Below are 13892 nucleotides of genomic sequence, written 5' to 3' on the forward strand. Positions count from 1 at the left end.
GCTACACTTTAAAGAGACAATAAACATTAGCGATAAACTAGAGCTTAGGTTAAAGAACATTTACCCTGTCAGGTAAGAAACATGGGCTCTGACTTTTTTCTGAAGTTGCAGGAGCTGTGCTTGTCAATAGTTACCATTAGGTCAATACTTGGTGAGTTACGGATCTGGGAAAAGGATGTACGTATTAGGTAATTCCAAGTCCTCACTGGCTGCATGCTTGCTTTGGTTCATTGGTGTCGCCCTGATAAATTCAGTAATTGTGGTTACTATATTTAAAACCGCTGCTTACTAACTTTTAAAGAGGAATTTCAAAAGGATCAACAAAAGACTATGGCCCACTACACATGGGCTTCAAAATGGGGCTTTTGTCACTAGCTAAATTCATGCTCATCCTCCTCATGTAAGCTTTAGCCGTCCTTTACAGTAGATAAGTCTGTTCGAGTGAAATGAGTGGTGTGTGCATTCTCCCTACAATAGCCCCTCTGTTATATGATGTATAGGAATGTACAGAGCACACAGTACAGATACTGCACTCAGGTACAAGTATAAGCAATGCCGGAGACAGAGAGGACTGATGGACAGATAGGACTTACCTAGCAGAACAAGGGTTGGCAGCAAAATCATCAGAACCTTGTAATCCATTGCTGCAGAAGTGAGAAGTCTGGAAATTCCACAGTGCAGTGTGAGAGTTGTGTGTCCTACCAGTGATGGATGCTCAGTGGATTCCACACTGCCAGGGAGGAGGGGAGGTACACCGAGGGGACATGGCGGGGAGGTGGTGAGAGGGAATGAAGGGGCAGGATTGTATTCCTTGCAAATATTTCCTTCAGGTTTATTTAGAAACATTTTCACTAAATCACCAACTTCTAGGGAGAGTTTATCACTAGAAATGATGTCCCTGGAAATATCCATCCATGGTGTCAAGCATGGACCAACAGTATATTCGGAGCATAAAATGTTAACTTCCTTACAACTGATATTTATTTTACAGTAAGTACACATTTCTGAAGATAGGACATATTGAGATTGGTAGCAATAGATAGATATATAGATAGATAGATAGATAGATAGATAGATAGATAGATAGATAGATAGATAGATAGATAGATAGATTTTATAAACGATAGTAAGAGATAGATAGATAGATAGATAGATAGATAGATAGATAGATAGATAGATAGATAGATAGATAGATAGATATACAAAAGATATAAAGAGATAGATCGATAGATAGATAACAATAGATAGATAGCATATACAAAATACAGATAGATAGGTAGATAAAATATACAAAAGATAGAAAGAGATAGATAGATATACAGTATACAAAAAATAGATAGATAGATAGATAGATAGATAGATAGATAGATAGATAGATAGATAGATAGAGAGATAGATAGATAGATAGATAGATAGATAGATAGATAACCATAGATAGATAGAATATACAAAAGATAGAAAGAGATAGATAGATAGATAGATAGATAGATAGATAGATAGATAGATAGATAGATAGATAGATAGATAGATAGATAGATAGATAGATATGTAGCACTACTTTACCTCGTGGCTCTCCGAATTCCTAGGGGTGTATAGCAGTAGTAATGGAATGTCCGTGACAGGTGTCTTTTCTGTGCTCTTTATTACCCATCCGGGTAAAAACAATAAACTTGTGGTGAAAGGATAGAGTTGAAGGAAGAAGGAGAACAGCAGATTCAGGCGTAGTATAGGGAAACAGTTCTGCTCCCACTTGTAACACTTTCTGCGCCACTCCTGCCTGAGTGGACTTAGTGTACCCAGACAGGCCTCTCTCACTGACCTGGCAGCCAGAGTATCCCTCAAACCTTTTTGAGCAAAAGTCTCTGCCGCAGACCCTCCTGGAATGAACTTGAAGCTTGAGGAAAAGTCTCCACCACAGACCCTCCTGGAATGGATTTAATCTCTGCCACAGGTCCTCACTGATTGTGCTTACGGAGATGATCCCCCATGAAAGAATTATGCCTGGATCTCTTTCTTCTAGTCGCTCAGTTACCGACTGACAGGTGATCAATCCTTCAGTATCCAGCTACCTTGATCCCCGGTGGTTTGTCGAGATCCTTTTGGATCGCCAGCCTCTCAATGGCTCTCCTCAGATGAACTCCCCACCGAACAGCTATACCGCTTGGGATCTTCAGAAATGGGAACCCAGTCGACCACTGGGCTCCCGCCACAGCTCAAATGTTCCGGACCAACATGGTTCCGGAACCAGGAACACCGCGTGGCACACGCGCCCCGGCCAAGTAGGCCATAATGCCGGGGCGCCGTGGTGCAGTCACCCTAAAGGTGGGTGCCGCACATGGCGAAGAAAAAAAAAAAACAGACTCAATGGCGTCTGTCCCATAAATACCCTCTCCCAGCATGCCCAGGGAAACTCCCTCCTGATTGGCTGCTGGGAAAGAGCACCCAAGTCTCGACTCCACTGTTGCCACCTGTCGTCCCGGGGTGGAACAACACCCCAGGAACAACAGAATGAGCCCACAGCACAGCCAAGCTGAGACCGAGACCCTGTTTTGAACACATTAATTTGATCAGAGTCAATTAACACTCTGAACCCACTCTAAATTTAAACAGCACCAGTACTTGGAAGTAACCAGGCACTACACACTCCCCCCACTTGAATAGACACTGTCCTCAGTGTCCCAACAAAAAGTATTCAAGCCTAAATACCTGACCTGAATCTGCATTACAGTATAGAAAGAGGTAGAAAAATATAGAAAATTACAAAAATATAAAACATTAATCTGTACAATTATTCACAGTGATGCATTGTAACATTTCACACTCCTCACTATCTATCCTGCCCCATTCTCCGACAATTTTGATAGGAGGTCAAGAACCTGCAAAACAAAAATTGGAAGAACATACAAATACACATCAATATGCATTTAAAGTCACTAAGGGTGGAACTGAAGCTGCACCTTCCCCAGTAAAGGTGAAACTTCTTTTCCCTCCAAAGAGACACATTCAAAGTAAGTGCTGAGATTTTCCTGAACTGCAAGGCCAAGGAGAAATATTTATATACAATTGTCTTTCTGCTGTGGTAGAAGGATGAGTTCTTTATGGGGATAGTGATGAACCCTGCAGATTACATCACGTGTTCTTTCTGGGTCTGTAGATCAGGGTCCCAAGGCGCTGTGTATCCGGTCGAATGTCAGGTTGGCGGGGAAAGATTCTCCCACCACGTCCCGGAAAATTGCCAGAGCCGATGCTGCTAAGTTGTCTGCCTCTGTGGCTTCAGGTAGGCCTCTTAGCCTTTAGATTGTTCCACCTGTTACGGTCCTCGATCTCCTCAATCTGAAGTCGCTGGGCTAGGATCGTGACTGTTTGGGATGTCTGTTGGTTCTCCACTGTTTTCAGCTGTTTTACGATCTGTGACATGGAGGATTCACCAGTACTCATCCGATCTGAAAGCAGTGTGTAGGTATGGTATTACCACGCTACAGGAGAAGTAAGGGGAAAATAATACTGCTGCAGCACTGAAGGTGTATCAAAACCCAAAGTGAAAAGCGTAAAAAGATAATGCTGCGCTGTATAGAGTGGGGATAGATGCAAATAAATACACCTTATAGATAATGAGGTAGTTATCAAATCCAAAAAGTGACATATATGACAAAAAAAATCAGTGAATCCAAATATAAATGAACTTTAAAGTGAGTAACAATAAAAAAATGAATAAATAAATCAAATCCAGAGTGAATAAAAATTGATATAAAGTGCTAAGTGCAACAGTGATAACATGCCACAAGTCCTCAAAAATGCATGGATGAAAAATACACAAGTGACAAATATAAGTATACTGCAACGTAATCAATGTTCAAGCACCCCTGAGTCATAGACCGAATGAAGAGAGACTAGATAGAAACCAATACCTAAATTCTGACTATGAGAGATCTTGTTTAGAGAGGGGCAGAGAATATCACCCACCACAGAACACAGAGGGAGTAAGAAGCACCAGAAGAACCCCAGAAAGAAAAGAGGACAACAAGGAGGAAGGAGAGCGCAAAAGGAAAAGAGTAGAAAAGGCGAGGGAATCTTCAATTTAAGCGGACAGCCACTCACCCATGAGGAAATTGGGGTCGTAGACAAGGGCCTCAAATATGCACCGGTAAAAAATCTGGACAAATTTCCAAACGTACATTGGGATCCAGAAATACGTTAGGAAATTAAATATTAAAAAGTATATTATCAGTAACCCTTGCAAAACCAGGATGACTGATTCCAACTAAGAAATTAGGCACAGCACTTTGAGGAACAAATATGAGTGGGATTCAGAAACTCATAAAGAGAAAAGATTTAGTAATTCAACCTGCTGATAAAGGCAGAGGTATTGTGGTCCTCTCCAAGGAGCAGTATAAGACAAGCATGAACCTCCTTTTGGAGGATGCCAATACCTACAACCGCCTTCTAGGTAACCCTATGTTTAAATGTAGAAAAGCCTTGGAACAGACTGTGCATTTAGGATTAAAGAGAAATATTTTGGACAAGAGAGAAGCACAATACCTAGTTCCGAAGTCTTGTCGCAAACCAATCTTGTATTCACTCCCCAAAATACATAAAGATAGTGATAACCCACCACCCAGGCCTATAGTCAATGGCATTGATTCCCTAACAGCAAGGATGGGTCAGTACATTGACTACTATTTACAACCAGCAGTTCAAGATACAAGAGCTTATCTCAGAGACACCAAACACATGTTACAGTACCTGGAAGATATCCCGAAAGAAGATGGACCTTTTTGGCTAGCCACGGCGGACGTATCATTGCTATATACTATTATATTACACCATCAAGTGTGTGAAGCCGTGAAATGGGGTTTAAGGAAGCACTCAAAATTGCCATGCACTCAACGAAAATATCTTGTGAAATGTCTAGACTTCTGTCTAAAAAATATGGCGGGAATTGCTAGAATTTTGCTAGAATTTTTGCAGGATTTGAATGTCAACGATAGAAACATCAAACTTTAATGGGAAACTAGCAACAAAAAGATCAAATTTTTGGATCTAGAAATTGAGCAAGAGAACAATACATTACGTTCCAAGACTCATTTTAAAAATGTAGATCGCAATAGCGTTTTGCCGCTAGAAAGTTGTCACCATAAAAACTGGCTATATAACATACCTAAGGGGCAACTGATGCGTCTTAGAAAAAATTGTACAAATAAGGATACTTTTTTTCACCCAAACAAACAAGATGGGGGAACGATTCATACAGATAGTATATGATAATTCTTTCATTAATCAAAAAATTGTTGAGGTAGCACCCATGGACAGAAAAGCCTTAATGAGTGACAAACCCAGACAGAAAATACAAAAAGATCTGGTGCCCATCATTTTTGACTATAGTATACAACACAAACAAATTGAAAAAATCATCAAACGTCATTGGAATATTCTGTTGGCCGATAGACAATTGAAGGATGTCCTTCCAAAGTTTGTGTATAGAAGGAGCCCTACAATTCGGGATAAAATTGTGAAAAGTGTCCCTGATCCCCCTGGGAGAGGCTTTTCCTTTTTTTTACTGGTAAAGGCTTTTTCCAGTGTAAACGGTATTTTGCATGTACTAGAATACATAGATCTAATGAAAAGAAGAAAGACTTTGCTTCTACCAGTACAGGAGATTCATATGAAATCAAAAAATGTATTTGCTGCAATACAGAGGGGGCAGTCTATGCTCTCGAATGCAGCTGTGGACTGCAATACATAGGTCGAACAAAAAGATTCTTGCGAATACGAATAAAGGAACATGTCCAAAATATTTTAAAAGGCTTCGATAAACATAGTATATGAAGACACTTCGCCACTCACCATAATAAAGATCCGACACAGTTGAAATTCTGGGGCATAGAACCCTATGTGAGACATTGGCGAGCTAATCACAAAGTTAGAACACTGAGCCAATTAGAATCCCGCTGGATTTTTATCCTTGACACTTTTGCACCCCGGGGTTTGAACATAGATTTTGATCTTAATTGTTTTCTTAGTGATTTTTGATATCCCCATTTTCCTCGCCCTCTCCTTTATTTATATACATCTATCGATAGGTAATTATGTCTAAATATGAGGCATTGCCTTATTTGGTATCTATTCTATTGTTGTATTTCGGTATGATCTCTTTATTATCTCGTTCATGTCACATCCGGTCCAAAATGTGCCGTTTGCCGTAATTTTAATCGCCCAATATATATTTTATATTTTTATTTTATGGTTTTAATTTGTTTTTATCTTTGATTTAAATAGCTCTGGGACATCATTATTTATTATGTTCCCTAATAGAGCAGGGCTACATCTCTTTTGTTGCCATTGTTTGCCAATATAATTTCGTCCCATAATGGTCTTTATCTGATATACAGTGATTAGAGCAGTTGTTTACATATTGTGCTCTGTATCCTGATGACCATAATCCACAAGAAAATGGCCGCTGACCCACTTCCGGCGATTAGAACACCTAGAAGATGGCCGCGGCCCCACTTCCGGCGCCTGTTTCTACAAGAAAATGGCGACCGTCTATACTAATGAACACTACTATTTAAGACACCTCTTTTTTGCCTCTAGTCACTCCTGATGAAGTCACGTGACCGTGACAAACACGCGTCGAGTTTACCATAGGCACCGGAGGTGACGTGTCCGAGCTCACTGCTCGTTTTAATATGCTGGTTTACATGTTTTTTATGTGAGTACCCTTATGTATGCTTTTGTTGTCATTAAACATTTCAAAACCATACTACACTATTGGTGCATTTATCTCCCTGCGTGAGGGTCACTGCTGTTTTATAAGACGAAATACACTAGGGGGACTTTGTCCACAGATAGAGGTTGAACAGCATTTGGAGACCCCATACTAGGAAACGTCTGGAACCTTAGCTGCATCTGCCCAGAAAGATCTTTATACATGCTGTTGCTTTAACGCAGTAAGGTAAGGGGACACCCTCACCAACTTTAAAGGAAACAAGAATTCTTTACATTTGAAATTTGGCACAAGCACCAGCACTTTTTTCCTATACTGCCTGAATCAACTTTTGTTGTCTGTGCATGAACATTGATTACATTGCAGTATACTTATATTTGTCACTTATGTTGCATCCATGCATTTTTGAGCACGATCTGAAAGCAGCTGCACTTTCGATCGGACCGTCGTTATGTCCTTGCGATGGGATGCTTCTAGTCTGTTGACCAGGGCCTTAATGTTCGATCTTGAGGGCAAGGCCTGAAGCAGAGATCTCAGCTTGGCATCTGCCCGCAGTGTGAGCGGCAGAAGCTGTGATGCCAGGGGTTCCAAACGGAATACTGCTAAAGTGTCTAAGCCCATCTCCGAGGCCGATGAGATCGTAGGAGAGGCAGAGGGATCTTGAAATGGTTGGCCCTCGCGGAAGCTGAGCAGTGTGGGATCCGCCATTTTGGCAGTCGGGGAGGCCTCCTGTATTTCCCTGAAATACCATAGTATTTCCCCACTCTTCTGTGGTTTGGGAGAGGACTTTTTTTTGTTTTTCCCTTTCCTCTTTCCAACAGAGTACATGCCGGGGAGTTCTGGGGCCAGATTCTCAAAGGACTTACGCCGGCGTATCTCAACGTACGCCGTCTTAAGTCCGAATGCGAGCCGTCGTATCTATGCGCCTGATTCTTAGAATCAGTTACGCATAGATTTGGCCAAGATACGAGCGGCGTAAGTCTCCTACGCTGTCGTATCTTGGGTACATATTTACGCTGGCCGCAAGGGGCGCTGCCGTAGATTTACACGTCGAATATGTAAATTAGGTAGATACGCCGATTCACGAACATACTTGCGCCCGCTACGCCGTTTACGTTAAGCTTACGTCCGGTGTAAAGTTACCCCTGCTATATGAGGCGCAGCCAATGCAAAGTATGGACGTCGGCAAGCGTATCTTTTTACGTTGTATACGTAAGTCGTACGTGAATGGGGCTGTGCGTAGGTTACGTTCACGTCACAGGCATTGGGCCTGGCGTATATTAGGGTGTAAATTTGAAGTGATACTAAGCATGCGCGCGCATACGCCGTTCGTTAGGCGCGTTATTTACGTGGGGTCACGGCTCATTTGAATGCAACACGCCCACCTCTTCCAAATTTGAATTACGCGGGCTTACACCGGCCCATTTACGCTACGCCGCCGCAACTTACGGAGCAAGTGCTTTGTGAGTACTGCACTTGCCTGTCTAAGTTGCGGAGGCGTAGCGTAAATAGGATGTGAGGCTTTAGTGCTACTTTAAAGCCTCCATTCCAGTGATGCTGTATCCACAGAAGAGACATTGGGATTCATTTACTAAAACTAGAGCGTGCAAAATCTGGCGCAGCTGTGCATGGCAGCCAATCAGCTTCTAACTTCAGCTTGTTCAATCAGACCCCTTTCACACTGGGGTGGTTTGTAGGCGCTATTGCGCTAAAAATAGCGCCTGCAAACTGACCTGAAACAGCAGCTGCTGTTTCTCCAGTGTGAGAGCCTGAAGGCTTTTACACTGGAGCGGTGTGCTAGCAAGACCAATCCAAAAGTCCTGCTAGCCGCATCTTTGGAGCGGTGAGTTTACCGCTCCTTCCCATTGAAAGCAATGGGAAACCGCGGCTATACCACCGGCAATGCGCCTCTGCAGAGGCGCATTCCCGGACGTATTAACCCTTTTTCAGCCGCTAACGGGGGGTAAAACGGCACCGCTAGCGGCCGAATACCACCACCGCACCTCCCACCCCAGTGTGAAAGGGGCCTTAAGCTTTGACAAACTAAAAACCTGGAAGCTGATTTTGCACTCTTCAGTCTCCACTCTCTTCTACATTAAAAAGCCTAACTTCACAATTTTTTTTTTTTTAGTTCCACTTTAAGGCTCCATGCACACTGAAGCTAAAAAAAAGCTATAAAAAAAAACGCTAGTAGCATTGCAGGGAGCCTTTCAACCTTGTTTAGCGTTTTGCAATAGCTTTAATCAGCGTTTTTCAGTGTAGTTTACTTTATTTTTTATTTTTTTCAATGGATAAAAAAATCACTGGCACCAGCGTATTTAAGCGTTTTTGAGCGTTTTTCGGTGTTTCGCATTTTTTAGCGTTTTTTCCCGCGAAAAACTGCACTTTAAACGCAAATTTCGGGCATTCAGAAAAAAGCCAATAAACTCCAAAGCTCATTAACACTAAAAAACACCCATGTGTGCATGGGCACATAGGCTAACATAGAGTTCAGTTTATGGGCTTTAAAAAAAAAAAAAAAAAAAACGCCAATAAACTACAGTTTATCAGCTTCAGTGTGCATGGGGCCTTACAGAGAAAAATATAGCAAATAAGTGTAGCCAGATGCTGAACTATAGAAACATCGACATGGAGAAGGAGACACTGTCCTCTTTACAGTCAGTTTTACTTTCACTTTCTACTGCTATGCTGAATGTTGTGTTGCACTATCCCCTCCAGTCAACAGGGGGAGAGCTATAGCTAGGAAACCTCCAGTGGCGGCTGGTGCTCAAAATTTTTGGGGGGGCGCAAAGGAAAAAAAAAATTGCAGTATCACTGTGCCCAAACGCAGCCACTGTTCCATGGCATCAAACGCAGCCACTGTGCCATCAATTTGCACCACTGTGCCATGCCATCAAATGCAGCCACTGTGCCATCAATTCGCACCACTGTGCCATGCCATTAAACGCAGTCACTGTGCCATGCCATCAAATGCACTCACTGTGCCATCAATTTGCACCACTGTGCCATGCCATCAAATGCAGCCACTGTGCCATCAATTCGCACCACTGTGCCATGCCATTAAACGCAGTCACTGTGCCATGCCATCAAATGCAGTCACTGTGCCATCAATTCGCACCACTGTGCCATGCCATTAAACGCAGTCACTGTGCCATGCCATCAAATGCAGTCACTGTGCCATCAATTCGCACCACTGTGCCATGCCATTAAACACAGTCACTGTGCCATGCCATCAAATGCAGCCACTGTGCCATCAATTCGCACCACTGTGCCATGCCATTAAACGCAGTCACTGTGCCATCCATTGTCACCACTGTGCCATGCCATTAAACGCAGTCACTGTGCCATCCATTGTCACCACTGTGCCATGCCATTAAACACAGTCACTGTGCCATCCATTGTCACCACTGTGCCAAGCCATTAAACGCAGCCACTGTGCCATCCATTGTCACCACTGTGCCATGCCATTAAACGCAGCCACTGTGCCATCCATTGTCACCACTGTGCCATGCCATTAAACGCAGCCACTGTGCCATCAATTGTCACCACTGTGCCCTTTAATGGTCGCCGCTGTGCCAATGGTCGCCGCTGTGCCAATTGTCCCCACTGTGCCCTGTAAATTGCTTTCTCCCCCCCCCGCCCGGCACTTACCTTTACTGGAGTCAGGCATCCACGTCCCACGATGTCTTCTCCCGCCCTCGATGACTGACAGGCGTCTCAGCCAATCAGGTTACCGGTAGCCAGAACCGGCCAACCTGATTGGCTGAGACGCCTGTTATCTTATCCAAGGGGCGCACAGTCTGTGCGCTCCGAGAATAAGCTTCCGGGACCCGAGCGCTGTATTGGGAAAGCCTATCAGAGCTGTTGGCTTTGATAGACATTTCCGTACAGCCAACCAGCTGGCGTTATTCAGATGGCCGGACATGATCGCCGACCATCTGAATAACAGCGGCAGCGGCGATAATAACATAGATTGGTGCAATGCATGAATCTATGTTATTTCAGTGGCGGTGAGAGCCAGAGGGGGCGGCGCTCCAGCGCCCTCTATGGACGAACCGCCACTGGAAACCTCATGGACGTCTTTGCAAAAAATGGAAGATCATGGGAACTGGAGTCCAGGACATCAACCATAGAATGGGACACACATGGACCCTTACACTACAGTTTCAATAGAACACTGAGGAGGAAGAAGAGTGGTGAAATAGCTTGACAGTAGATGTCCATGTGAGCACATCAGCCTGTGTGATCATATTTTTTGCGGGAGACCAGACAGGCCTGAGAGCGGTGACAACGGGGCAGTGCAGCATGGATTGCGGCAATCCCATACATCTCATTACTTCTAATCACTGGAACCATCTGCAAAGAGGAAAGGGGCCCCACTCCTACAGCAGGAGTCTACAGCCACACCGCAAAGGACTGGTGAGAGGGCTTACTGCCCACCATTTACACACTTGTGGATGGGGCCACACGCCCTGCACGTAGGGGTACCTCTTGCGCTCATCAATGCCCAGGACCATGCAGGGACTGTGTTCATGTGAAAATCAAACATTATGGTGGCTCCCCAGCTTAGGGAAAAGCCTTGTACAGTGTGCAGCAATCAATTCCTTCTGTAAAAGTACTGTCCTGTGTCACTATACAATTTAGCTTGATGTACAGGGTGGGCCATTTATATGGATATACCTTAATAAAATGGGAGTGGTTGGTTATATTACAGTAACTTCCTAAAAAACACAAGATAGTACAGCGCTGTGAAATAAAATGACCACCAAAAGATACGATATTGATCATACAAGGTGAACTACTAAGTGACAACAAAAAAGGTTTGAAAAAATTGAAGAGTAAAACGTGAAGAAAAAAAGGGGGGAATCATCCAATTCAGTGAAACAGTTCATAAGTGAAGTGAATCTTCTTAAGTAGATAATCATATGTGTCTGAAATAGGAAATCCTCCACCAGAAAGGGACACCGGATAAGTGAGAATGAGATCTCCTTACCAGAAGGAAAGACCGGATTTGCAGCAGTCTTATGTATGAGGCCTAGGGATGTTTAAGACTAGTCTTCCCAAAAAGACTGCTCCAGAAACTGCAAAGATCCAAAGGGCTGCTCCTGATCACATATGCTCCAGCAATCAATTGGCGATAAATTTAACCATGGAATGGAAAATAATGGAAGACCACATAGTGTGTTACTGTATAAAGGACTGGTTTAATGAAAAACAGATGTGCACTTACAGTTATGTAGTAAAATAAAGCGCATGTGGGATGTATCGTGGTAGGAGAGGATGGCGTCTCCTCGAGTCCTCCTCCGTCTGCTTCAGAACTCCGTCGTCACGTGTCTCCGTGTAGCGTGATGACGTCACCCAGCTAAGCCACACCTACGCGTTTCGTCACATGTAGGACATCTTCTGGGATAGGCTGCTGGGCGAACGTCATCACGGCGTCCCTGAAGACGTCCTACTCGTGACGAAACGCGTAGGTGTGGCTTAGCTGGGTGACGTCATCACGCCTCACGGAGACACGTGACGACGGAGTTCTGAAGCAGTCGGAGGAGGACTCGAGGAGACGCCATCCTCTCCTACCACGATACATCCCACATGCGCTTTATTTTACTACATAACTGTAAGTGCACATCTGTTTTTCATTAAACCAGTCCTTTATACAGTAATGCACTATGTGGTCTTCCATTATTTTCCATTCCATGGTTAAATTTATCGCCAATTGATTGCTGGAGCATATCTAAACAGGAGCTAGCCCTTTGGATCTTTGCAGTTTCTGGAGCAGTCTTTTTGGGAAGACTAGTCTTAAACATCCCTAGGCCTCATAAGACCGCTGCAAATCCGGTCTTTCCTTCTGGTAAGGAGATCTCATTCTCAATTATCCGGTGTCCCTTTCTGGTGGAGGATTTCCTATTTCAGACACATATGATTATCTACTTAAGAAGATTCACTTCACTTATGAACTGTTTCACTGAATTGGATGGTTCCCCCCTTTTTTTCTTCACGTTTTACTCTTCAATTTTTTCAAACCTTTTTTGTTGTCACTTAGTAGTTCACCTTGTATGATCAATATCGTATCTTTTGGTGGTCATTTTATTTCACAGCGCTGTACTATCTTGTGTTTTTTAGTTTTTGTTTACTATGGTATTTAGTAATTAGTACTGGCTGCTCATTTACATTTTCACGTGTTTGTTAATTTCTCATATATACGTTAGCGCAGTGTTTTTTTCTGTTTAGACAGAAAAAACCCTCCATATGATATTAACTTCCTGTTTGTGGCACATTAGTATATGTGAGGGGGAAAACTTTTCAAGATGGGTGGTGACCATGGCGGCCATTTTGAAGTCAGCCATTTTGAATCCAACCTTTGTTTTTTCAATAGTGTAGTGCTACCCCCTCAGGAGCCGCTGGTTAGATTTGGGATCGGCGTATTTAAGTTACCTCCGTGATGTGTCTAGGGGTAATGACGGTGATGAGAGCAGTAACGGAATGTCCAGACTGTTGGTTGACGTTTTCAATGCTTTATTTCTGGTCCAACATGACCAACAGTCAACTTGAGGTAGACAGCGTAGATTGGTGAAAAGAGAATAAACTTTGCAGACTCAGGCTATGTATAGAAAGAAGCAGTCCTGCCTCCGATAACTTCACTTGTCACGTCGCCACTCTAGCCAGAGTGGGTAAAGTGACCTGGACAGACCTCTCTCACAGGCCTGGCAGCCAGAGCATCACTTGGAACTTTTTGAGGAGGAGCGGGTCTCTGCCACAGACCCGGCTCTATTGGTTTTGTAAGGGACCCCTGCCACAGGCCCAATGTATCAAGAGCGTGAATAGTAGAGCGAATCCTCCCCGTTATTGATCAGCCTGAATCTCCCTCAGATAGACTTCTTGTCCTTGAGTCACTGACTGACAGTTTGCAGCATACAACCTGTCAGTGTCCGGCCACCCAGATCCCCAATGGTTCGTCTAAGCCCTGTTGGATCACCTGCCTCCGGGTTCACCTCAGACGGACTCCCCATGGAACAGCACAACTCACTTGGGATCTTCTTGGTGAGGGATGTGAACCCAGTCAATCACTGGGGCCCCTTTGCAGCATCACTTGCCCCGGGCCATGAGGGCCCGGAGTCAGGAACTCCACGTAGCACGTGCGCCCCGGCCTGGTAGGCCATATCGCCGG

General features: G+C 43.8%; 1 protein-coding gene across 1 annotated transcript in view; it reads right to left on the reverse strand.

Moving 5' to 3' along the window:
• LOC120932574 (platelet-derived growth factor receptor-like protein) overlaps positions 1 to 742 on the reverse strand; it is a 45551-nt gene extending 44809 nt beyond the window's left edge. Inside the window, exon 1 of the mRNA XM_040345059.1 lies at positions 594 to 742. Within this exon, the coding sequence (XP_040200993.1) occupies positions 594 to 642 (49 nt within the window). The 5' untranslated portion in view covers positions 643 to 742. The remainder of the gene's footprint in view (positions 1 to 593) is intronic.
• Between the last annotated feature and the right edge of the window lie 13150 nt (positions 743 to 13892).

This window comes from Rana temporaria, chromosome 3 (assembly GCF_905171775.1).
Source record: "Rana temporaria chromosome 3, aRanTem1.1, whole genome shotgun sequence".
Taxonomy (NCBI): Eukaryota; Metazoa; Chordata; class Amphibia; order Anura; family Ranidae; genus Rana; species Rana temporaria.